At 45.6% G+C, this 23694-nt stretch overlaps 2 protein-coding genes across 3 annotated transcripts; both read left to right on the forward strand.

Moving 5' to 3' along the window:
• Positions 1 to 4: 4 nt before the first annotated feature.
• Positions 5 to 13824, forward strand: zswim6 (zinc finger, SWIM-type containing 6). Its single transcript, XM_088282001.1, has 14 exons — positions 5 to 214; positions 2105 to 2487; positions 7525 to 7881; positions 8234 to 8382; positions 8466 to 8616; positions 9321 to 9461; positions 9589 to 9750; positions 9900 to 10046; positions 10852 to 11172; positions 11562 to 11697; positions 11781 to 11938; positions 12091 to 12254; positions 12335 to 12416; positions 12960 to 13824. Exons 1-14 carry the CDS (start codon positions 123 to 125, stop codon positions 13820 to 13822), a joined length of 3306 nt encoding a protein of 1101 aa, XP_088138127.1. The 5' UTR covers positions 5 to 122; the 3' UTR covers positions 13823 to 13824.
• A 302-nt stretch (positions 13825 to 14126) lies between these two features.
• Positions 14127 to 23456, forward strand: LOC148319017 (kinesin-like protein KIF2A). Of its 2 annotated transcripts, none has more exons than XM_088282004.1 (21): positions 14127 to 14255; positions 17033 to 17127; positions 17195 to 17314; positions 17407 to 17461; positions 17732 to 17866; positions 18172 to 18272; positions 18349 to 18444; positions 18637 to 18691; positions 18766 to 18928; positions 19180 to 19270; positions 19344 to 19407; positions 19694 to 19785; positions 20110 to 20252; positions 20797 to 21001; positions 21081 to 21191; positions 21316 to 21383; positions 21487 to 21564; positions 21997 to 22141; positions 22217 to 22318; positions 22406 to 22541; positions 22612 to 23456. In XM_088282004.1, the coding sequence occupies exons 1-21, from the start codon at positions 14153 to 14155 to the stop codon at positions 22695 to 22697; spliced, it is 2244 nt and encodes a 747-aa protein (XP_088138130.1). In that variant the 5' UTR covers positions 14127 to 14152; the 3' UTR covers positions 22698 to 23456. The 2 variants fall into 2 exon arrangements, with proteins under 2 accessions (XP_088138130.1, XP_088138131.1); XM_088282005.1 differs by lacking the exon at positions 14127 to 14255 and adding an exon at positions 15931 to 16158.
• Positions 23457 to 23694: the final 238 nt, after the last annotated feature.

Genomic DNA, 23694 nt, shown 5'->3' on the forward strand with positions numbered 1-23694 from the left:
GGTCTGGACGGCGTCCTTGTCTTTGATGGAAACGCCTCCGTGGCAACTATGTATCGGGACGGATACGATTTCTCGTGTCTGGTTTTGCTGTTGCAAAAGTGTTCATATCTTAGGTGATCCCCATGCCAGCTACTGTTTGTTGTTTCTGCTTTTGTCACAGGATAATCTTCAGTAGTGCGAGTGCTACCAAGTCTCTGCTGTTGCCAATGCAAAGGTAAGGAGTATAGTAACAGTACTATTTCTAGTACCTGGTGTGGCACCTACCCACAAGTAAAATATTTTAAAAAAAATACACCTGCTTTCGTCAGTGGAAAAGCAGGGTCCTTTGGTTTCTTCCTGTGTCTCATCTGGCACTTTCTTGTAGAGTTTTAATACTGTTATTGCTTGTGGAAAAGCTTCAACAGTCCAAAAGCAAGTTCTACCAGGTACCGTTAACAGCACCTGCAGTAACTGCAGCTGCGAATGAAAAGGTACCAAGAGTGAATTGGTCATATTTCTTGTACCTGATGGTGACTTCTTTTCCATTGGCAAAAGCAAGTACTGAGTCTAGTACTCGGTAGTACCTACTTTTTCATAATGGCAAAAGAGGGTACAATTTCTCGGAATTTTTCAAGTATTTGATATAGACGAAAAAGTGTCTCGTGTAAGAGGAAATGAAGTGCTTCACTTTTAGCGTGTGTCCAAACAAAGCTGAGATGACTCAACACGCCACTTTCGGCCTGCCTTCCAACCAGCTCGTTGCTGTGATTTAACGCCCCCTTCTGGCCGGAGATAGTACTGCAAGAAGCACGAGAGCCTTGTCGACCTTTCTCATTAATGAATTCGAACGTCAAACTTAAGTTGACAATGGCACCTTCAAATCCGCTATTGGGTTACAAACGTTGGATCGTGGGTGTAGAAATCACGTCAAGCAGCAGTTTATCGCCAATCCCATTTGAAATTTACTCCAAAAGCTGATTTTATGCACAAAATTTGTCACCCTACCTGTCCTGTGATTGTGAAACGAGTCAGGGTTTTCCTGAGTTTTAGCTCAGTGTTTAGACCTGTGCATTCCCAAGCTGAAAATGGATTTCAAAAGGAGTTCGATCCCCGAGTAGGATGACCCCAACCGTGACGTACGTAGTAATGATATTATTCTATTAAGTAATTATAAAATTTAATTTAAAAAAATGTTTATGCTTTCCATGTATGTGTATTGGCTATTAATCATGAATTGGCTGTGATCAAATAATACATTCGGAATGTCCCTCTCAAGCTTTTTCACGTTGACTATCTGCGCCCCTCAAACACTGAGCTCAATGATTTAAAATTCAATTTTTTTTCAGGGATAGTGCAATATAAAAATCATCCTTGGCATTTGGAGACGCAGATAAAATGATTCCGACCCCAATGGCAGTTTCACTCAGCTACATGTGACATTTGTTAGGCATCATGAGTAGACCCACAAAAAAGTTATAAGAAGTCAAGCTTAAAAAAACGAAAGGAGGGTTCTTTCATGTGTTCTGAAAATCTGTTCTTTTAACACAAATGAGTGAAAACAGCGCCGCCTGTTGTTACACTGCTGGCTCATAAAGAGTGACTGAACCTGGACGTATGGCTTTTAAACGCCCCGATTTTCCAGTGGGCCACAAACGTCACACGGGGCGGCGTTGCCTTCAGGGCCCTCCTCTTTCCCTCCTCCACACCACCACGAGGCTCCAATGTTGACAGACAGGCCGCCTTAGGCACGCATCTCTCGGAACTAACCTCGCCCCCCTCCCCCTTTCTCCTGCTTTCTACGCCCACCAGGAGAAGTGGCAATTAGAACCCCATCCCTCCAGCTTGGAGGCGTCATAATTCGGCGGCTCGCAAAGTCTTTAAGCGGCCTTGGGGGAATTCCGTCCCGAGTCCGCATTTAGCACGCAGCAAACCGGACCCGAGTGACCCGCCTTCTCTTCATTTGTCAACAAAGGGGTTTGACAAGCCCACGGAAGCCCTCCCCCCCCACTCGGGTTCCTTAAAAGAATGATTTGGCCACCAACCCAGCGGTGGCTTACATTCTCGCTTCCCCGTCGCGTTGCGCTGCGTTGACTTCCCCTCTCCGTTGCTGTTCTTCCCGAGCTAGCATGGCGGAGCGCGCGGCCAAGCGGCTCTGCTGTAGGCCGGGCTACGGCTCGACGTGCCGGCCAGGCCAGCGAACCGGGGCTTCGTCGGCGGTTAACACGCAGACCCCTGAGTCGCTGCTGGACATCGCGGCGAGGCGGGTCGCGGAAAAGTGGCCTTTCCAGCGTGTGGAGGAGCGTTTCGAGCGGATTCCGGAACCCGTACAACGGCGGATAGTCTACTGGTCCTTCCCGAGGAGCGAGCGAGAGATCTGCATGTATTCGTCGTTTGGAAGCGGGTCAGAGGAGCTCGGCGGACCGGAGAGCGGCGACGAGACTCGGCTGCCCTTCCGCCGCGGCGTCGCCCTCCTGGAGGGCGGCTGCGTGGACAACGTCCTCCAAGTAGGTGAGTTGAACGTGTTATTTTGAATATACAAACAAAATTGCAAATTGCACAGCGGCCGCAAAGGAAAGGGGCGACAATGGAGTTTTAAATGCACTCAATGGGCATGTGTGGAGCGGGCTTTGAACGCAACGCGATGTGCTTGGTACACTTTGCATTTCTATTGCAGCCTTTAAACGTCCCAACTGGAATTAAAATGCAAGCGCACAAAGAGAAGCTCTAGGCAACCTTTTGCGCAAAGTTTGAACACTGCAGGGAGATAAGGTCATTTGCGCTTTTGCTTTCTGTTTGGAGTCAAGAAAAAAAAAATGTTAATAAAGTTTTTCAAAATTGATTTTGAAGTTTCTGACTTCTTCAGGTTGTTTATATGCGCAAAGCCAGTAAACATGTTGATGTTATGTAAGTACAGTGCAAAGTAAGTAATGAACTGCGCAGGGGAGAGGATTTTTTTTATTTTAGAATTATAGGAATCAAGCCAAAGTAAATATTCATGCAAATAATAACTATAAAAAAAACTACTCAGGTATTTAGTAAATGGTGCGTGAATTCTGAACAATGTGTATTTTAATCAAAATGAATGTCAAATTGACAAAATATCTCTTTCCGTAAAACAATATATTTTATAAAATAAATACCATAATTTCAGCCGCAATAAATTGTCTTAAAAAATATGACATAACATCGACAGTTTTTAACTTTGAAGTCAAGTTCTTTTAGGCTGAAATGTCAATACGCAGTGTGACAGCAAAGGAACAGTAAAAAAAAAAAAAAACTCAAGTAAAAGTAAAAAGTTCATTAAATTCAAACTACTCAATGAACCCCAAAAGTTACTTTAAGTAACTGTAACAACACAACTTTTTAGAAAATGCCCAAAATGCCATCTCGCGTGAGTTCTCATACACTGCCCTGTTCAAGTTTGGATTATACCTCATATTGCTATCGTTAAACATTGTACACTTAAAAAAAAATAAATAAATCACAACACCAAGCGAAAATCATGTACAATCGCCGATTTGACGTAGTCATTGATTAAAATGATCCAAACACGGCGTGCCATTGCCGGTCATCCTCATCGCAATCTGTGCTCACGCCGAGTCCCCGACCGCTCAAAGAGACTTTGATATGTCACAAAAACAAACGCTTGTGTAACGTCATCATCCAACCAGGCCTTTTTCAGAGATCATAGAGCCATGAGTGATGAAATAAGTTCCTCATTGTCGCGAAAAATGATTCAAATTCATCGAAATATTTATTGATTTATCTTTGATTGCGGCATGGGATGCGAGTCCCTCCCCAGTCTGGCTTTGGGGTGTGAGTTTGTGTAAACGCTGAGGCACGAGATGAGTCGCGGTCTTTAAGGAATCCGCCTCAGTGCACGACCCCCCCAGCGCACTCGCACACCTCATGGCCTGTAATCCCATTTACGCCGCACACTTCATTGGAATGCTAATTCTGTCTGTGCGGCCTTTGTGTGCTCACTCAGGATTCGATTCGCTACAACTCTACTTCTCAAACTTGGATAGATCAGATTACGCCAATAATGGCAGCAAAACGGTGGCGTTGTCACGTCAATTTTTCATGCTTGATTTGTGTTTGATTGGAATTAGGATTCTGAACAGGTACTTGGAAATATCACTAAAGAAATCTAACCCTAAAACCTGAGCTGGAACTCGGGAGTTCTAGCATGTGTCTGGCAAGGATGTAAGCAATAATAATAATAATAATAATAATGCCTTTATTAGTCCCACAATGGGGAAATTCGAGATTCGAACCCAGGCCTCCTGGGGAGACTGGGTCCTGAACGCGACGCCTTAGACCACTCGGCCATCCTGGCAGCCACGGCGAGGATTTCCTGGCCTGTCGGAGCCAACAAGCGATAAATAAGAGACGTAATTCCCCATGTAGCCCAAATCTTAACCCAAACACAAAGTTTTATTTATTTTATTTTATTTTATTTTTTCTTACTGAGTTTTTTGAGAATCAGAATGCCCTTTATTGTCATTGGACTCAGTTTAGGAGACGGGAGACTTCCAAAAGTTCCACAATAGCTTCTGATCTTGAGCTTTGTCAACAGCTTTTCGAACATTCTGGACCTCAACCTCATCGAATGTCGTGTTTGTTTAGGAACAAGGAGGCAAGCACTGATTATTTTTTTTTTTTTTTTTTTTTTTTTTTCCAGACCAAGGTCGAGCACTTGCAGATACTGAGTACTGATAATTGATTGTGCCGTTAGTTCCTTCCCGTTGCGAGGAATTTTTTTTTTTTTATTTGAATCAAGTATCATGCAAAAACACGTTTTATTCGATATGACATTAGTTTCACACAAAAAAAAAAATAACTGCAGCCTGCAAGGCATTTCAGTTATGTGTCGCAAGCTAAGAGCAGGTGTGGGCAAACTACGGCCCGGAAGCCACATGCGGCCCAATAAATGTTTTAATCCGGCCCGCCGAACTTGAAAAAAATGAAATGAATAAACCTTGTTGATGTTTTATTTTCTAAATACTGTGGTTTTTCAAAGACAGATATTTTGTCGTAATGCTTTGTTCACTTTCACTTCAAATGAATTTTTTTTTTTTCTCCCATGAAGTGAAGTTACCAAAACACTCCATCCGTTGCTTTTGCTGTTAGGAAACCAACAACAGAACACCTCGACTTCCATCTCTCGGGTTTCACTCATTCATGGTGCGTCGGTCACGGTTTCTTTTAATCACCACTGATCAGGTTCTCCTGGTCCCTGCGCATTTCTTTTTTCTCTCCGCGATGCGAGTCGAACCTGATTTTTGTTTTATTGTTAACGAAAACGAAGGGTTAGTCACGGACTAAGTCGTCGTGCCATGTGCCTGGCATGCGCCTGCTTGTCGACAAGGGCATTGTTTTCCCGTAAGATTGTGAAGCGCATTCCTGCTATTCAAATTTTGAAAAAAATCACAGACACGACCTGAAGTCGTATTGTCATCACGCAAGACACAAAGTGACTCCCCGAAAGTGTTTTTCTAAAATATCTCAAAGAAAAAAAAATATTTTAAATTGTTTAGAGGAACTTGATAAAAAATAAAAGGGGGGGAAAAAAGCCACTTTTTTTTTTTTTAACTATTCCCGTATAAGAAAATTGGACAGGAGATGCCTGGCCGATTGACGGGAAAATATTTTTTTTGTCTTTACACAAAGCCACATTAAGCGTGACTCACGGTGGCTTTGTTTGCGGACAAACAGGACGTCCATGTCACGGGACGGCATGTATGTTTCAACGTTGATTAAGATAAGGCATGTTTGTGCACGATCACGTGCGCTAACGTGCAATAAAAGCACATGACCACGCTGCAGGCTGAGGATTTTTTTATTTATTTATTTTGCTGCCGCTCCACAGGGTGGTCAGGATTCCACGAAGCAGCTCGCGTTGATTTTAGGGAAGGCTTCAAAAGACGATACGTCAGTGTTTCGTTAGTTAACAACTCGAATTGAGGTGGATGAATAAATTGTTTTTCATATTTATTCATAGCTCACTTGTCCTTATTTTAAAGTGCAACAATAAGAATACAATTCTGTCCGAGGATGTGTTAACTTGAAAAATCTACTCCTTCACAGTGGGTAGGTTTGACGCTTACATCGTCACGTTGATTCTTGAAAGATCGCTCAAAATGTTTTAAAACGGCTGGCACTATGCGGAACTTTTCGAGCATTCTGTGACTGTGCTAATTGTCATAAAAGTGTAATTATGAGTCAACCCCGGTTACAATAAGACTTTAATAAAACAACAGAGAATATTTTAGCCAGGAGTGTTGCATAAAGGCCTCCTTCTTGGGGGGAATTCCTCGCCCATCTTTGATGGTGATTAGCATGCTAGCACGCTAAGTGGCTAGTAGCCACCGTTTGACCCGGTTAACTCAAATCCTCGCTGACCTCAATTCGAACAGGGTTACACACACACACACACACACACACACACACACACACACTAATGGCCTTTAGCACATTAGTGGTCAAAGCCACTTGACTGGTGCTGCCGCTTCCCCATATGTTGACCCACTATGGCGACTAATCAGGCTCATCAAGACCACCCAACAATCCGATCAACGAGGAAGGGGGGGGGGGGCAATTAGAATTTGATTAATTGTTCATCTTTACTTTTTAGGACACCATTTAACTGGTCTATTGTTTAAATGCCGTAGCGTCAATCTCCACCGACTTCCCATCTGCACCCTGTCAAGGCCTGGCCTGCAGCTGAACTGCTGACGTAACAGAAAAAAAAAAACTTGCTACACTCTCAGCTGAGTGTGTCGGAAGGTTTGGCTTGGCGCCGAGCCAACGTCCTGAGCTCAGCCTTGTGTCATACACTTTCTCCTCAGTCCAAACTTGCATAATCCAGCTCGCTACACTGCACGGCAACAGCACTCCTTCCTCCTCCACCCGGCGCGGCGGTGCTGGCCTCCATAGGTGAGCCGTCTCCTTTCAGAGAAGGATGGCGGCCGCTTTCACGCCCGAGGCTTTGCTCATTGTCTGCCAGGCCGAGTGTTACGATAGGTCATTCTCCGCATTTAAAAACACACAAAAAAAGGCCAAAGCTGCCCGTTGAGGCGTGAACGGGCAGCTTCCAGGGCCAAGTGCTCAAAGTGGCCACTTTTTGTTGTAACAATGGGGAAGCTTATCTGTCACCCGAGGAGATGCAGCGCCAAAGGCATCTCGGGGGGAGGGGGGGAGGGGCATGAAAACAAGCAATCAACAGCCATGCTAAAGATGAGCGCTAAGTGTTAGCATATAATTAGCCTGTCCTGTATCATCCTTCTCCTTCAGATGGTGCATAAAAGCCTAAAATAAAACACAAATGTGTTCCACGTTCCAGCCAAAACTTTGCTCTCCACCTTTTATTAGTTTGTCTTGCAACCCGTTTAGCCGGTAAATTAGTTGACGTCACATGATGATCATGATCTCATTTCAAAATGGTCCAGCACAAAATGTTTTCCTGTTTCGGTTATCGTCGCAACCCGTTTGTCTGCTTTATCAAACTTGCGACTTTCTGTCACATTCGTGCCTCCCACCAAGGCTTCCACCTGAGCGGCACGGTCCGCGAGCCAGCGACCCCATCGGAACCGGAGATGCTGTGTAACGTGAGCGTGAGCTTCGACCGCTGCAAGATCACGGCGGTGACGTGCAGCTGCGGCAACAAGGACATCTTCTACTGCGCCCACGTGGTGGCGCTGTCGCTGTACCGAGTGCGCAGCCCCGAGCAGGTCATGCTGCGGCTGCCCATCTCGGAGACGCTGTTCCAGATGAACCGCGACCAGCTGCAGAAGCTGGTGCAGTACCTGATCACGGTGCACCACACCGAGGTGCTGCCCACCGCGCAGAAGCTGGCCGACGATATCCTGTTGCAGAACTCCGAGATCAACCAGGTGAACGGTGAGCGCAGTCCTCATCTTGGGATGCTTTGAAAACCCAAATGGCCTTGGACCAAGCGACCCACTTTTGAGTAAAATGACAGTATAGATAATGACTAATTGCACTTCTGAAAAAAGAAATATGCTCAAATTACCTTTAATTATGAAATCAACACATTTTTACTAATTTTCCTAATTTTTTTTTGCACTGTTATAAAATCTGCCCTCATTTTTTTTCTGTAGCACATCAGGTTTTGATAATAATAGTAAAAACAGTCATGTAACATATTCAGTAATATTTATGAGTTAAATTTTAGGATTCAAGTCACGGCGGACGATAAGAAACCTCATCCTGAACTTGTGATGGTCTACAGGTGCTCCTGACCCGACGGCCGGGGCCAGCGTGGACGACGACAACTGCTGGCATCTGGACGAGGAGCAAGTCCAGGAGCAGGTCAAGCACTTCCTGTCTCAGGGCGGCTACCATGGATCCAGCAAGCAGCTCAACCTCCTTTTCAGCAAGGCAAGCGGAGCCCACCAAGCTCGCCATGCCACCCCCCCTCCTTTGCATTTACCCACAATGCCGCTTTTTTTGTTTGGCCGCAGGTGCGAGAAATGCTGAAGATGCGCGACTCCAATGGCGCCCGCATGCTGACGCTGATCACCGAACAGTTCATGGGGGACCCTCGGTTGTTGCTGTGGCGTCAACAAGGAACCACCATGACTGACAAGTACAGGCAGCTATGGGATGAACTCGGTACTTGCAATTTTTTTCAATAACCAGTATTGGGAATGTCGCATTCCAAAAGTCATTTTTTAATAACCAGTATTGGAGATGTCGCGTTCCAAAAGTAACATGGTCCATTGATGGATTGCATGCGCTTGCCTTACTCCATGTTGTTGTCCTTGGCACAGTCTGAACAAAAGCATCCCCTCCCCCATACCTTCTCCATCCTCCCTCCCCTCTCGTCGTCACCTCCGCTATTTTCTTGCTCTTGTCATCTGTCATCCTTTATTCATCGGCGCTCATTGTCCATTGTTCTCCCGTCGTCTTAGCGGCTCCCCTTTTTGGCCCCCATGCGCATCCATTGGGACTGAATAAAGAAAAACAACTAACCACTAGAAAAGCGGAGAAAATAATTGAAAAAGGGTTTTGAAAGTGTGCTTTATTGTCCTACACAATATCGATGCTACTGAAGCTTTACTAAAAATGCTCCATTGCTAATCAACTTGCAGTGTGTATTGTTCTATGGATCCAATATGTTATTCTAAAGAAAAGTCAGATTGCGATGTAGGGTAGTCTAGATGAATTATCGCAATGCAGCACTGATAACCGGCTTCAAATGTCTCTCAAAAGGTTCAATATGCAATATCAGATGCTGCTGAAACCTGATAAATCTTTACAATATAAATGAAGGGTTATCTAAGGTTATTTATTTATTTATTTAAATTTTTTTCCAGGGGCACTGTGGATGTGCATCGTCCTCAACCCTCACTGTAAGGCCGACCAGAAGTCGGGGTGGCTGAAGCAGCTCCGCCGCTGGAACGGCGTAGACGTGTGCCCCCTGGAGGACGGAAACCAGGGACACAACTCCAACCCCGGTGAGGGCCCACTTAACTCTTTTTAAACGTAAACAGGCCTGGGAGGTGACTCTCTTCACAACGAGAAGCTTACTTTGTGGATATCAATTAAATGCGTAAATGGCGCTGCACTTCCTCCCCCGCTCAGACTCACCTCAGCGAACGGTGTTCACACGGGCCATGGAGGCATGCGACCTGCACTGGCAGGATCCGCACCTGCAGCTTATCCTCACCGTAGACCACTATGTCGAGCGCTGTTGCCATGACAACCCGGACCTCTTCGACGGCCGGGGATGGCCCCTGTGGCACGGTGAGATGCGTGCCTAATGCTGGCATTTGATGCGAAATGCCATAGGCAGGCTAACGGTTATTATAAACTTTCAGACACGGAGCAGCTACAATGTACAGAATTATTATTATTGTATTTTTATATTGATGGCCAATAATTGTGATTTCCAGAGCACGTCCCTACGGCGTGCGCTCGCGTGGATGCCCTGCGTTCTCACGGGTACCCCAAGGAGGCGCTCCGGCTGGCTGTGGCCGTGGTCAACACGCTACGGAAGGAGCAACACAAGGAGCTCCAGTTTTTCTGCACTCTCAAGAAAGGTCTTTGCTTGTTTTTTTTTTTTTTTGTTTGTGTTACATAAAATAATAAATCATTATAATTATAATTTGTTTAAAAGTAATTTAATTTGTTATTTAACTTTAAAAAAAATGTCTATTTTAAATTCTTTATTCTACTCATACTGTATTAAAAAATCAATTTCAACTAACCAATTGTTTGAGCAAAATGACTAAATTAATGAAAGAAATAAAATAATATTCTACCAAATAAAGCAATTTGATTAAATTAATAGAATGAATAAAAATCAATAAATGAAAATCATTATGGTAAGAGCGTATGTAAAATTGTGTTTTAATAATTACTTGCAGTAAATAAATGACCAAATAATTTAATGAGATAAATGATCAATATAATTCTTTTAAAATGATTTTGAACGAAAAAATGGCTACATGAATGCGACAGACATTTTAATAAAAATCGTACTAATTTGAAATGTATATTTGTAATTAGTTAGTTACTAGAAAAATTATATATATTTGCAAAATTATTTTCCTGCATTTATTATTTGCACCAGGTAAATTAGCAAATTACTTGATGGGATAAGATTTTTTAAAAAAATACTACAAATTTCGGCTTTGAGTAAAAAAGGGTTTACTGCAACCAACAGTAGAGTATTTCTATTTTGTATTCCTGATCTAAATGCTTCATAGGCCGGATGTTTACATAAAATAGTTCTTTTTACGAATTAAACAATATTTACTTGGCTGTCATGAACAAATGATTTCTTAAAATCCGCATAGCCCATCTTGCTGTGGTAACGTTGTAAGATGACGTGTGTGTGGTCAGAGGAGCTCCACAAGGGCATGGCGTCCATCACCAACCTGGAGGGCTGGGTGGGACACCCCCTGGACCCCGTGGGCACGCTCTTCAGCACCCTCACCGAGACGGAAACGGACGCTGTCCTGGACGAGGGCGAGACACCGACGGCGCTGGCGGTGGAGGCGGCGCTGATCGGCCTCGGGCAGCAGCGGGTCATGCCTGACGGGCTCTACGCGCAAGAGAAGGTGTGTCGCAACGAGGAGCAGCTGCTGGCTAAACTGCAGCGACTGGAGCTGGACGACGTGCTGGTCAATGTCTTCCGCAAGCAAGCCGCCGTCTTGCTCGAGGGTTCGTCAAGTCCAAGTCTCAAAAAGCGATGCTACAAGGAAGTCTTGTCATGTTTGTTCCGAGCGAACGTTTTAGGGTCATTTCCTGAGTCAAACAAAAAAAATGGAAAATAATTGAGCCCCCTGAACGCAGTTTCTGAGCAACATGAAATTGGGTGGCTTGGTCAATCATGAGTAGACCCACAAAAAAAAAAAAAAGAAGAAGCAATAATCAAAATAGTCGAAAAATCTGCCATTTTGGTATGAAGCAAACATTTTAGCGTCAAGTTAGCCATTCGGAGTGAGTCCAAAGAGGCTCTCCTCCATATTTTCTCCCATTGTTAACCAAATTCAAACCATGCCGATGATTTTCCATCGGACTTTTTCCAATCTTTTCCCCTCCTGCTCCAGCTGGTCCTTATAGCGGTCTGGGCGAGTTGCTGTATCGAGAGAGCGTCCCCATGCACACTTTCGCCAAGTATCTCTTCACCTCGCTGCTACCTCACGATGCCGAGCTGGCCTACAAGATTGCGCTGAGGGCCATGAGGTGAGCGGATGCCACTCTCACCCGCGGCGAAAGGTTCCTGGACTTGGAGAGCTTCTGATCGTTGTGTTGCTTTTATGTTGAAGGCTGCCGGTCCTGGAGTTGAGCGTGGGATCTGGCGACCTGTCCCGCTCGCATCACATGGTGTCCGTCGTGGCCAATCGTTACCCTCGCTGGTTCACGCTCAGCCACATCAAGTCCCAGCAGTGCGAATTAGCGTCCACCATGCTCACCGCTGCCAAAGGTACGCTCAAATTAAGACACAGGTGACACCTGGGTTGCGTGGTGAAATATGTCGCTTTAAAAAAAAAAAAAGACAATGTGACGTGTTCCTCTGTCAGGATATTTCCATATTTCACAATATTTATTAATTTTTTTTGGGGGGGGGGGGTCAAGGTGATGCCCACAAGCTGCAAACGGTGTTGGAGTCCATCCAGAAGAACATCCACTCTTCGTCGCGCATCTTCAAGCTGGCCCAGGACGCCTTCAAGATCGCCACCATGATGGACAACCTGCCCGACCTGACGCTGCTCAAAGTGTCTCTGGAGCTGGGCCTCCAGGTAAGGCGCACGAAATTTGCCGCGCATTTTTTTCCAGCCGTCCGTGCATCTGGCGTGGACTCATGACCGCTCTTTGGCAGCTGATGAGGATGACGCTGTCCACCCTCAACTGGCGGAGACAAGAGATGGTGCGCTGGCTCGTCACTTGCGCCACTGAAGTCGGTGAGTTCATATTTGGAGGCATAAAAAACGAAGAAGCTCTGAGGCGGAAACTGTGTCGCTCTAATTTCCTGGTGAGCGTTCCTGATTATACTTTGTGTCTCCGGACAGCTCTCCGTTTCACTCTCTGGTATGAACAGAGGGAACTTGCGAGCGTGCTCCAGCTAGACTTTCCGTAATGCTCCGTGTTGACTCCTGGGTGTCCTCCATGGACTTGCTCATTAACTCATTCACTCCCGGCCGAAAAAGAAAAAAATAAATAAATTTAAAAAAAAAATTAAAAAAAAAGGATCTTTGACGTCTTTAGCCGTCAATGGTAGTGAATGAGTTAAAGACAGCCTGGTTCATTCACTGGGAACTCTCTGGCGCCCTCTGTTGGGCCTCCTGGCTCTGCTTCCTGGGTACTTCCTGGTGCACTCCCTGTGGAACCGTTGGAGAGTTTTAGGTGCCGGTGCATGCTGTTGGGGCTCCTATTTTTGTAGTTGCTTGATCCCCAAATGAAAATGTTATTGATTAAAAATGGTCGCCATTTTTCTTGTGTCTCAGGTGTGTTTGCGCTGGACAACATCATGCAAAGCTGGTTCACCCTCTTCACGCCCACCGAGGCCACCAGTGTGGTCGCGAGCAGCGTCATGTCCAACAGCACCATCGTGCGCCTCCACGTGGACTCTCGGCAGCAGGAGAATTTAGCCAACTCGGCGCGTACCCTGGCCCTGCAGTGCGCCGTGAAGAACCCGCAGAACTGCGCCCTGTCGGCCCTGACGCTGTGCGAGAAGGACCACATCGCCTTCGAGGCGGCCTACCAGATCGTGCTGGACGCCGCCTCCACAGGCATGAGCTACACGCAGCTGTTCACCATTGCGCGCTACATGGAGCACCGCGGCTACCCCATGAGGGCGTACAAGCTGGCCACGTTGGCCATGACGCACCTGAACCTCAGTTACAACCAGGACACGGACCCGGCCATCAACGACGTCCTGTGGGCGTGTGCCCTCAGCCACTCGCTGGGTAAAAACGAGCTGGCGGCCGTCATCCCGTTGGTGGTGAAGAGCGTCAAGTGCGCCACGGTGCTCTCGGACATCCTGCGCCGGTGCACGCTGACCACGCCGGGCATGGTGGCGCTGCACAGTCGCAGGACCGCAGCCAAGCTGATGTCGCTGGACAAGGCGCCGCTGCGGCATCTGCTGGATGCCACCATCGGCGCCTACATCAACACCACGCATTCGCGCCTCACGCACATCAGCCCGCGGCACTACGGCGAGTTCATCGAGTTCCTCAGCAAGGCGCGCGAGACCTTCCTCATGGCGCACGACGGCCACGTGCAGTTTGCACAGTTCATCGAGAACCTCAAGCAAATCTACAAGGGCAAAAAGAAACTGATGATGCTCGTGCGAGAGCGGTTTGGCTGACATGACGAACAAAAAGAATGGGGAGCGAAAAAAAATGTTACCAAAATTCCACTTTTACTTTATCCTATAACTTGAAGTGAACCTAAAGTCTTATTGAGTGTTTGAACATTTCATGCCAACGGGCCAAGATGTGAATTACAGAAGATTGCAGTGAACCCAATTTTATTGCCAGGGATGCGTTCCAGAACCACCCTTCCGAAATCCACTCCGTAGAGACGATCGCAGCGGCTTGAAAGATGAAGTGCGTTCAAGCTGGGTTCACCGTTATTAGCTGTCTCTGAGATTGCGAAACTTCGTGTTGCTTTTTTTTTTAATTTTTTGTATGTATGAATGAGAGTCTTAACACTGAATCCAAACGTTAACGTCCGCCTCGCCCTTTGTGCCAACAGCCTCAAAGAAAAGATGACTGGCTTTGAACCAAACGGAGCGACCGGTCAGTACCTCTTCCTTTCAGATCCCGCTTTACAGCACCACTTTTGGGGTTCAGGTAGGGAATAGGGGTGCAGTTGAGATGACGTCCATTAGGTAGTGATGGGAAAATAAAGCTTCAAAATAGCTTCCTGAACCACTTGTTGTATTTTTGTGTCCTCTAGATGGCACTGTTGGTTTAAATAAAGGGTTTAAAGAAAATGGCAGGTCAGTGTGCTTTCAGCCCAATGTTGAACCGAGAGTGCCATCTACTGGAGTCCAAAAATACTACAAGTGGGTCATGAAGCAGATTTGAAGCTTTATTTTCCCCAACACTACCATTAGGTTAAGGTGAGTTGGTTTTGGGTTGGGTTAAATTTCGGGATAGAATTAGGGGAAGGGAAGAGTTAAAGTGGAGTTCTTTGTTTAGTCTTGGGGTTCTCACGTGGTGCCCCTCGTCAGGTTTGGCTCCAGTTTCAGGAAAACCTCGTGATTTAACTCACTTGCTGTACGTTACAAAGAAACCGTCTCAGGGATGTCTCTTGGGGGGGGGCAACAAGAATAAAAGAGAACAAAAGCATTTTAATGTAAATATGAAAAGTTGATGGGCAGAAAATGTGTTAAGTTTTCACATAAGAGTATGTGGGGCACAATACTTGAAGCTGCAGTACGTTTTTTTTTTTTTTAAACACAAAAACATATCAGAAGGACTTGACTGGACGAGCAGAGTACATTGTGGAAGGAAGAGCAAGCAAATAAGAAAAAAAACAACGACGTCAAAACTGCTTCAGTTTCACGTTCGAACTTTCTCCAGAGAAATTCTCTTCTTCTGTGGGCCTGAGCAGCCCTTTTTTAAATTGCCTTGTCGTCTTAATGCTTTAAAACAACCACATGTAAACCAGCTTGAGCATTTATTCCATTTTTTTTTTATTCCGGCGCAAGGTCCATGTTCTAATACATGCTTCGACCTTGCTAGTAAATTCACTTCTGGTAAAACAAGGAATAGATTCTCATAACTGCTTTCTATACAACCAAATGATGGATTTTTTTTTTGCCTGAAAAGTTAATTTTGGCTGTCGTTGCTGCCCTTTTGTTTTGGATACTGTTATTTATTCCACTAAAATTGAAAAAAAAAAAGATTGTACCATGACATTGAAGTGCTCATGAAAGTGATGTTTAATACACTGATTCATTTATTTATGTAACTAAATCACTGTTTTACAAACTTTTTCAAAAAAACGTTTTCTTTTTGGATTAAATGTTTTTGTTTCTTGCTTTTAGAAAGGATGAACTGTTTATTTTTTTGGGAGTGTCAGTGTCTAATCCTAGCATTGCCAGTTTGCGGTGATGTTTTTTTGTTTTTTTTGTTTGTTTTTTTACACTTGATACACGTAGAAAAATCACCTCTAATATACAGGACTATTTAATGACCTTGGAAAGCTTTGTTGAAATTGTTAAATTAGGATAGGGTCAAGAATAGGATTGCGAAGTGTGAAAAATATTACCAGAAAGATTTCGAGAAATTCCCTTGAGAAGTCAGGACGGGAAATTTTGCTATAGTCTGAATTAGACCTTTTCATATTCTATCGTAAACAATATATTTCTACTTTTCTACTATTCTTGAAGTAGCTATTATGTGATGATCATGGTAACGCAATGAGACACTGACATTGGCGAATTTAAACTAGATGGACAACCGCGCATGCGCACTGGAGCCCCTCCCTGCCTTTGCCTGGCGACCAGCGGCCAACACAACTTGGCACGCGCGAGCTCACCAAATTACACTTAATTTAAATGAATAGATAAATAAAAATAAAAACTGACCAAAAAAAAAGAGCCGTGAAGACGCGCTCGGGGAGAGGGGGCGATGGCCGCCATCTATGGGAAGATCTTCGTCGGCATCTACGTGGAGATAAAGCGGAGTGACGGTACGTCAGCCGAGCTCGCGAATGACTGCTGCATGTCCTCGACGCCGGTTCCGTCGCTGCTGCTGTCGGGATGAAACACGTTTATCGCGGCTAGCAAGCTGTCGCGCCGTCGTCGTCGTCGTCGTTTTTCTTCCCGTCCTAATATGTCCGCCGAAATTAGGAACGCGGGCTTTCTTCATTCTGATGCCGGGCGGGTGTCAGTCGACCCTTTAAGTGATGTCACCTTCCCCGGGAGCTTCCCCCCCCCCTCCCGAGGTTCTCCCCTCCCGGTCCACCGGTGTCGGATGAGCGGCGTCGTGTGCGCCCAGCATCCGCCGGTGACGAGGGAGGGTGAGGTGAGGGAAAAGGGAGGGAGAGGTCTCCATCTCTGGGGTAGGCCACATCTTCCTCCGAATGGCTGCTTTATAATCTTCTTCCGGTTCTGAGATGTGTCACGTTTTGATGGCTGTCAGTCAAGTGGGCCTGTCATGTTGCCACGCCCGGACTAGGCTCCGGAGGTCCAGCATTGAGTCCGAATCAATAAAAATGCTCCCCTCTTTTTTGCTTTGACTTGCAAGCAAATATTTGAGATACAAGTGCTGAATGCTGGCTGTGAATTCAGCTCAACTCATTTCACACTAACCAGCTCTTTTGCAGACAATTCCTTAAAAAAAAAGTTTTCAAATGGTTTCATTGGCCTGATACAAGTTGGAACACAATATGGATTAGATCATATTTCTGTGAATCGTTTATAGCTACAAAAATGTCATCAATGCATATGTCAACACACTTGGCTTTTTTTCTTCTATTGTCACCATATTGTATCGTATGATTATTATTATTATTATTATTATGATAGTAATGTATCATATATTTTGAAATTCCCCCAACACAGGACGAATCCACCAGGCGATGGTCACATCGCTGCATGAGGACAACGACAGCGTGACGGTGGAGTGGATCGAGAATGGCGACACCAAAGGAAAAGAGGTACATGCCCTCCACGGGAGATATTTTCCTTAAAATTAATACGAATCGTGATGTCCTCTTGTCATAGATTGACCTTGAGAGCGTCTTTGCACTGAACCCGAATCTCGCCCCTGAGGAGGAAGTGCCCCCAAGTCCAGAAACTCCCGTTCCTCCTTCCAATGCGGCCAAGCCGAGCAAAGTGCCCAAGGTCCGTTCGTTACTTCTTTACCGTCATATTTAACAGTCCTTGATTTGTTTTGTTGAGCTTTCAAATGCTATTTTTTTTTTTTCCCCCTCCAGACCCGACGAGCTACCGCGATACCTAAACCCGAGAACGCCCCGCGGGAGAATAGAGGTACGCCTGTTAAAAAAAAGTTAGCCAGCTTCATGTATCATGCCAAGCCATTTTGGTTTGAAGCTGCCATTTTAGACGCATTTGGGCAATTAGGGTCTTTCTTCCAAAAGATTTTGCCCGATCGCGCCCAAATTTGACCCGGTCTATTAGACTCATGTGCAACGCTAAATTGCGAGCGATTAAAGTGTTTGTCGGTTGATGCTCCAACTTGAAATCTTGTAATAGCTTCCGTCCTATTTTCCAATTGTTGACCATTGTGTGACTCTTCAGCTGCGGCAGTGGGAACCACCCGAGCCCGTCCGAGCCAGCACAGCCAGCCCGTTGAGCCCCCTCCCCCGTCCATCACCACCCAGCCCGCAGCAGTGACAACAGCAGCCAACCAATCGCTGCTCCAGCAGCAGAATGGTAATACACGCGCACACACACACACACACACACACACGCACTTTTGGCCCTTGAGCACAATGATGTCATGACGCTCGCAGCTGGACGAGACGGCGTCAAAAGAACCTTTGAGGGAGATGAGTTCTAACACATACATAACATTTGTAGGCACGCACGTAAACGCAAAGTGGCTTCATATTTGAATGGACGTTGATTAAATGACGTGGACATGAAGTATTTCCAGATTGGCAATGGCTCAGACAAAAATAAATTAAATTTTCTTCTGATTTGATACAATGATGCCGAAAAACGTTGTGCTTCTGCAGCACGAAGGAAGTCCAACTGCGTGAAGGAAGTGGAGAAGCTGCAGGAGAAGCGAGAAAAGCGCAGACTACAGCAGCAGGAACTCAGAGAAAAACGAGCCCAGGTGTGAGCACGCGCACACACACACACACACCAAGGCACAAACGTGTGCGTGTGACGCAACGTGTGCGTGATTCCAGGAAGTGGACGTTAACTTGCCAAATTATGAGATCATGTGCATGATCCGAGACTTCCGGGCCAGTCTGGACTACCGACCCTTGACCTCCAATGACTTGGTATGTTGCATTTAGATACTTATAGAAATGTTTTTAAATGATTACAAAATCATTTTCATGAAAATACCATAAAATAAAATGGAATGAATGTAATTAAATAATAAAAAAATATGAATTCATGTATTTATAATTTTCACCCCCCAAAAACAAAACATTTTCATGATTAATATCGAACATTTGTTTCTGCTGCAGATTGAGGAACATCGGATCTGCGTATGCGTGCGTGCGCGGCCCCTCAATAAAAAAGGTACGTCGCACGTCGCGCGTGTGACTTCTCGCGGTGCCACGATGCAGACCTGATCCGTGTGTCTGCTCGTCTAGAACTGTCCGTCAAAGATCTGGACGTGATCACCATTCCCAGCAAAGACGTGGTAATGGTCCACGAGCCCAAGCAGAAGGTGGACCTGACGCGCTACCTGGAGAACCAGACCTTCCGCTTTGACTACGCCTTCGACGAGAACTCCACCAACGAGATGGTCTACAGGTGCGCTACACCGTCCGGATTACAAGCTTCTTTTTTGGGACGTTGGTCCAGCGTTGCGCTGATGACTCATCAAATAACTAAACATTCAAATCGGTGTTCATCTGAAAGATTTTCACTATTATGTCTGGACTTAATTAAAAACGTTGAAAATGGCACATTTGCTTCCAAGGGAGGCGTAATGCCGGCAACAAATTTCATGGAAAGGTTGCTAAAAATCATCCGAATTGTTCCTCGTGCAACCTCGCTCGCAGGTTCACCGCTCAGCCGCTGGTCGAGACCATTTTTGAGCGCGGAATGGCCACCTGCTTCGCATACGGGCAAACAGGAAGTGGAAAAACACACGTGAGTGCTTTTATTTTGACATCGAAGACAAGTGTTGTGCCTTTTTTTTTTTTGAATTAGTGTCTCCTTCTAGACTATGGGAGGCGACTTCTCAGGGAAGAACCAGGACTGCTCCAAGGGAATCTACGCTTTGTCCGGTAATTTTTTGCAAGCATGATGGTGACGCGTCCTCCGACTCTTCACCTCATCCGCATGTTGCTTCTTCTTCATCCAACGCTTCTTTCGAAAACTCTTCTTCAGCTACTTCTTCTTCCTACTAACCTTTTCTGCTATCTCCTCTTAACAGTAACTTCGATCACCAATGCTTTTTCTTTGAAAACTCTTCTTGTAACTTGTTGATGTTCTATTCTATTTGATCTAACTCGAACTTCTAACTCTACTTTGGCTGCTAACTTTTGTTGTTCTTCTTCTTCTTGCGTGCAGCCAGAGACGTCTTTCTCATGCTGAAGAAGCCAATCTACAAGAAGTTGGACCTCCAAGTCTTTGCCACTTTTTTTGAGATCTACAGCGGAAAGGCAAGTCACCTTGACCAAAGATGCACACAAATTCCCGTCGGAATCCAATGACCTATTTTATTGCCTACACGGCTGTTCTCCCCAATGAATCTTCCATTTCTTCTAGTGAAATTGAATTATTAGGTTGCTATTTCAATCATCGCTGTAATTTTTGACCTGTTGAACTGTAAGTTGTCAACCAATCAGAAAAGTAGAAAACAAAACGAAATGGTCGATGATAACGTTGTACTTTATGAAGCATCTCGTATGAAGCCGGTGCCGCCTCCTGCTTTTTGTGGGCCGCCATGAGCCAGATCCTGTTTTGCTCCTCACCCCCAAAAAAAGGTATTTGACCTGCTGAACCGCAAAGCCAAGCTGCGTGTGCTGGAGGACGGCAAGCAGCAGGTGCAGGTGGTGGGGCTGCAGGAGCGGGAGGTGAAAGGCACCGAAGATGTCCTCAAGCTCATCGAAATGGGAAACAGCTGCAGGTGCGACACCTTGTGGATGTTCTGCAGATTACCCGCGAACCGAAAGCAGGGTACATGCATACTCCTTTTTTAAAACGGGTCATTTGAAAAAATTGACAGTCCCCAAAATTGACAAGGCAATTATTTTTAATATATTTATTTTGGTGTTACTGTTTTGATGTACAGAAAAATGAAGGTCGAGCAGTCGTTTGTGAATTGCAGTATGCGTTTGCGTCTTTATTACACAATACTTTGTGACCTTTTTTTATTAATCTTACACGCCACACATACGCCAGGATAAAAAAGCAAACACTAAAACTGATAAAACCTAAAAAAAATATTTTTGCAAAAAAAAAAAAAAAAAGTAATAAACTAACTAACCCGCACTTGCAACTAATTCAAAATATTTGAATTAAAAAAAATGAATAAATGAGAAATCCCAAACTGCTCTGAGCCTGGCTCTTAATGAACTGTATGCGTGTACCCCGCTTAAGTCAACTGGAAAAATCCGCCCGTCCGTTACCGTGAATTCGGATCAGTAGTCGAATGAATGCGTCTCCCTCAGGACGTCCGGCCAAACCTCGGCCAACGCGCACTCCTCGCGCAGCCACGCCGTCTTCCAGATCATCCTGCGGCGCCGGGGCAAGATGCACGGAAAGTTCTCCCTTATCGACCTGGCGGGCAACGAGCGGGGGGCCGACACGTCCAGCGCCGACCGCCAAACGCGACTGGAAGGAGCTGAGATCAACAAGAGCCTGCTGGCCCTGAAGGTAAAGTCTCAACTTGAAAATTGTACCGTGCGGAAGCCTCGCCGATGATGTCACTGATGATGTCACTGTCGCCGGGCAGGAGTGTATCCGGGCTCTGGGTCGGAACAAACCGCACACTCCCTTCCGGGCCAGCAAGCTGACGCAGGTGCTGAGGGATTCCTTCATCGGAGAGAACTCTCGGACCTGCATGGTGAGATCCACCTGGGTGTTTGTTCCATGGCCTTGATATCCAATGACTGTTTCTTACTAGTAAAGTATTTCCCGAGAAACGTCATTTAACGGAATCCACATGACAGCGACTTTCTCCTCCGCAGATCGCCACCATCTCTCCCGGAATGGCGTCCTGTGAAAACACCTTAAACACGCTTCGGTACGCTAACAGGTGAGCTGCTACTGCCATTTTGGGATGTACCAAACCGTGTCAACGAGGTCAAATATGGGACTGAAGGTTGCATGTCTGTCGCGTGTGTCCACTGTGCTTCCAGGGTGAAGGAGTTCGGGATCAGTCCCTCGGATATTCCCTTCTCGCAGAGCGCTCGCTCCGACCTTTCTCCGACTTACGAGTATGACATCACTTTTGCTCACACTTCCTGTCCTATCTTACAACGTCTTGCTTGTCGCCTCGTCTTACCACTACCTTCTTTCCCATTGGATTACATTTGATCCTGTCATATCCTGCCTGAAAGTTACTTCTTGTCCTGTGCCATTCTGCTTCCTGTCTAGTCTGATCACACTGCTACCTCCTGTCCTGTCTGCTGCTTCTTGTCCTGTCTCGCTTCTGCTTCCTTGTCCTATCCGATCTTACTGCTACTTCTTGTTCCATCTAACTGTCACCTTGTGTCCTGTCCCATCCTATCCCTAGAGAGAGCACACTGTCCTCACTTTCACTACTACTTGTTCTTTTCTCATCTGGTATTTTCGTGTGCTGTCGAATCACATTCCACGCCCCATTTTCCTGTCAGTGAAATCTCTCTCCATCCATGTGGTGCGGTCAGGGTGAAGGAGCTGTCGGTGGAGCCAGTGACCGTCACGGACCCTCTCGCGGATGGACACGTCAACCAGCTCGACGTGCTGGAGGCCCAATGGGGTGTGGGCAGCTCCCCGCAACGAGACGACCTCAAACTGCTCTGCGAGCAGAACGTGAGCGCAACGTCGCAGGAGGTTTTGGCCACGCGGGGGTCATCGCTTTAACCGCAATCGTGTGTTCATCTGCAGGAGGAGGAGGTCTCGCCACAGCTCTTCACCTTCCATGAGGCGGTGTCGCAGCTGGTGGAGATGGAGGAGCAGGTTCTAGAAGATCACAGGGCCGTCTTCCAGGTAAGGACTCAGATAATAATAGTTGCAGTGGTAATCATTTCTTTTGTTTAGCCGCTTAGTTTCCAACAAAATGTGTTGCGATTCCAGGAGTCCATCCGCTGCCTGGAGGACGAGAAGGTGCTGCTGGAGATGACGGAGGAGGTGGACTACGACGTGGAGTCGTACGCCACGCAGCTCGAGCAAATTCTGGAGCAGAAGATCGACATCCTCACCGAGTTGAGAGGTAAAAACCCAGTCTGAGAGGCACGTCTTTGTGTTGGCGAGCTCTGAGATTTCTCTTCTTGCTATTTCAGATAAAGTCAAGTCCTTCCGTTGCGCGCTGCAGGAGGAGGAACAAGCTAGCCAACAAATCACCCCTAAGAGGCCTCGTGCACTTTAGACATGCGCACACGTTGAAATATCCAAAAGGGAGTCAGCAGCTCATCTTCTGTGTGTCGTCTCTGCTGTGCACACTTCATTATTGTCTTCATCATCATCATCATCATCGTCAGACCCGTCTTCATATTGCAGCCGTCTACTATTTTTTAAATGTATTTATTAATATTTTAAAGTCAAGGAGGCTTTGATTTTTCACTGCTTATGGGGTACTCGACGGGTTTGGTTTGCTTATACCGCCAGGAAATACGAAACAGTCGTATTTGATGCAATAAAGGCCTCAATTATCCCCCAAAATTAGATACAATTTTATTTTGAAAAAAAAAAAGCAGATTAAAGACCAATTACGTCCATATTGTGTACTCCTTGGAGTCATATTTAGTGCAAAAGAGATATTAAATTTGATTAAAGTGATCCTAAAAATTCTTAAATTTGCCTTCTTGAATTAACAGCCGAATCAGTACACTGTGCAGTTGAAAGGGGTCTTACACGTGTATAAAGGTTTTATAGTGTCTTTTATAAGAGGTGTTGCGGGGAGGGGGGGGGACATGTTGAGTTAACATGTTTAAAAAAAAAATTAAAAAAAAAGAAGACGAAAAGCCACTGTTTGCATTGATACTGTCCATCGATACGTTGATGAGCTACGAGCTTGCACTGCATCAAACGGCCTCTTGGGGTCGCTGTAAACAAACTTTCACACTCAGTGAATTTCATTTCCTGTAGTAACGATAATAATACCAATAAAAAAAGCTACTTCCTGTGATTGAACGTCTTGATTTGATTATTATCTATTTATTAGGTACTATCTGTCTGTATAAGGCTGATTTATAGCATATTGGCAATCGTTGACTGCGCGTTCTGGTGACTTTGTCATTCATTATTTTTCTTCATTTTCAAGCCAGCTAGTTATTCATTATTGATCCCATTTTGGTGACTTTGCATTCATGCATCCTTCACTTAAAAAAAAAAACGTAGCAAACAATTTGTTAATTGATCCAGTG

Source organism: Idiotropiscis lumnitzeri, chromosome 18 (assembly GCF_059441095.1).
Source record: "Idiotropiscis lumnitzeri isolate Australia: NSW breed Sydney's pygmy pipehorse chromosome 18, RoL_Ilum_1.0, whole genome shotgun sequence".
NCBI lineage: Eukaryota > Metazoa > Chordata > Actinopteri > Syngnathiformes > Syngnathidae > Idiotropiscis > Idiotropiscis lumnitzeri.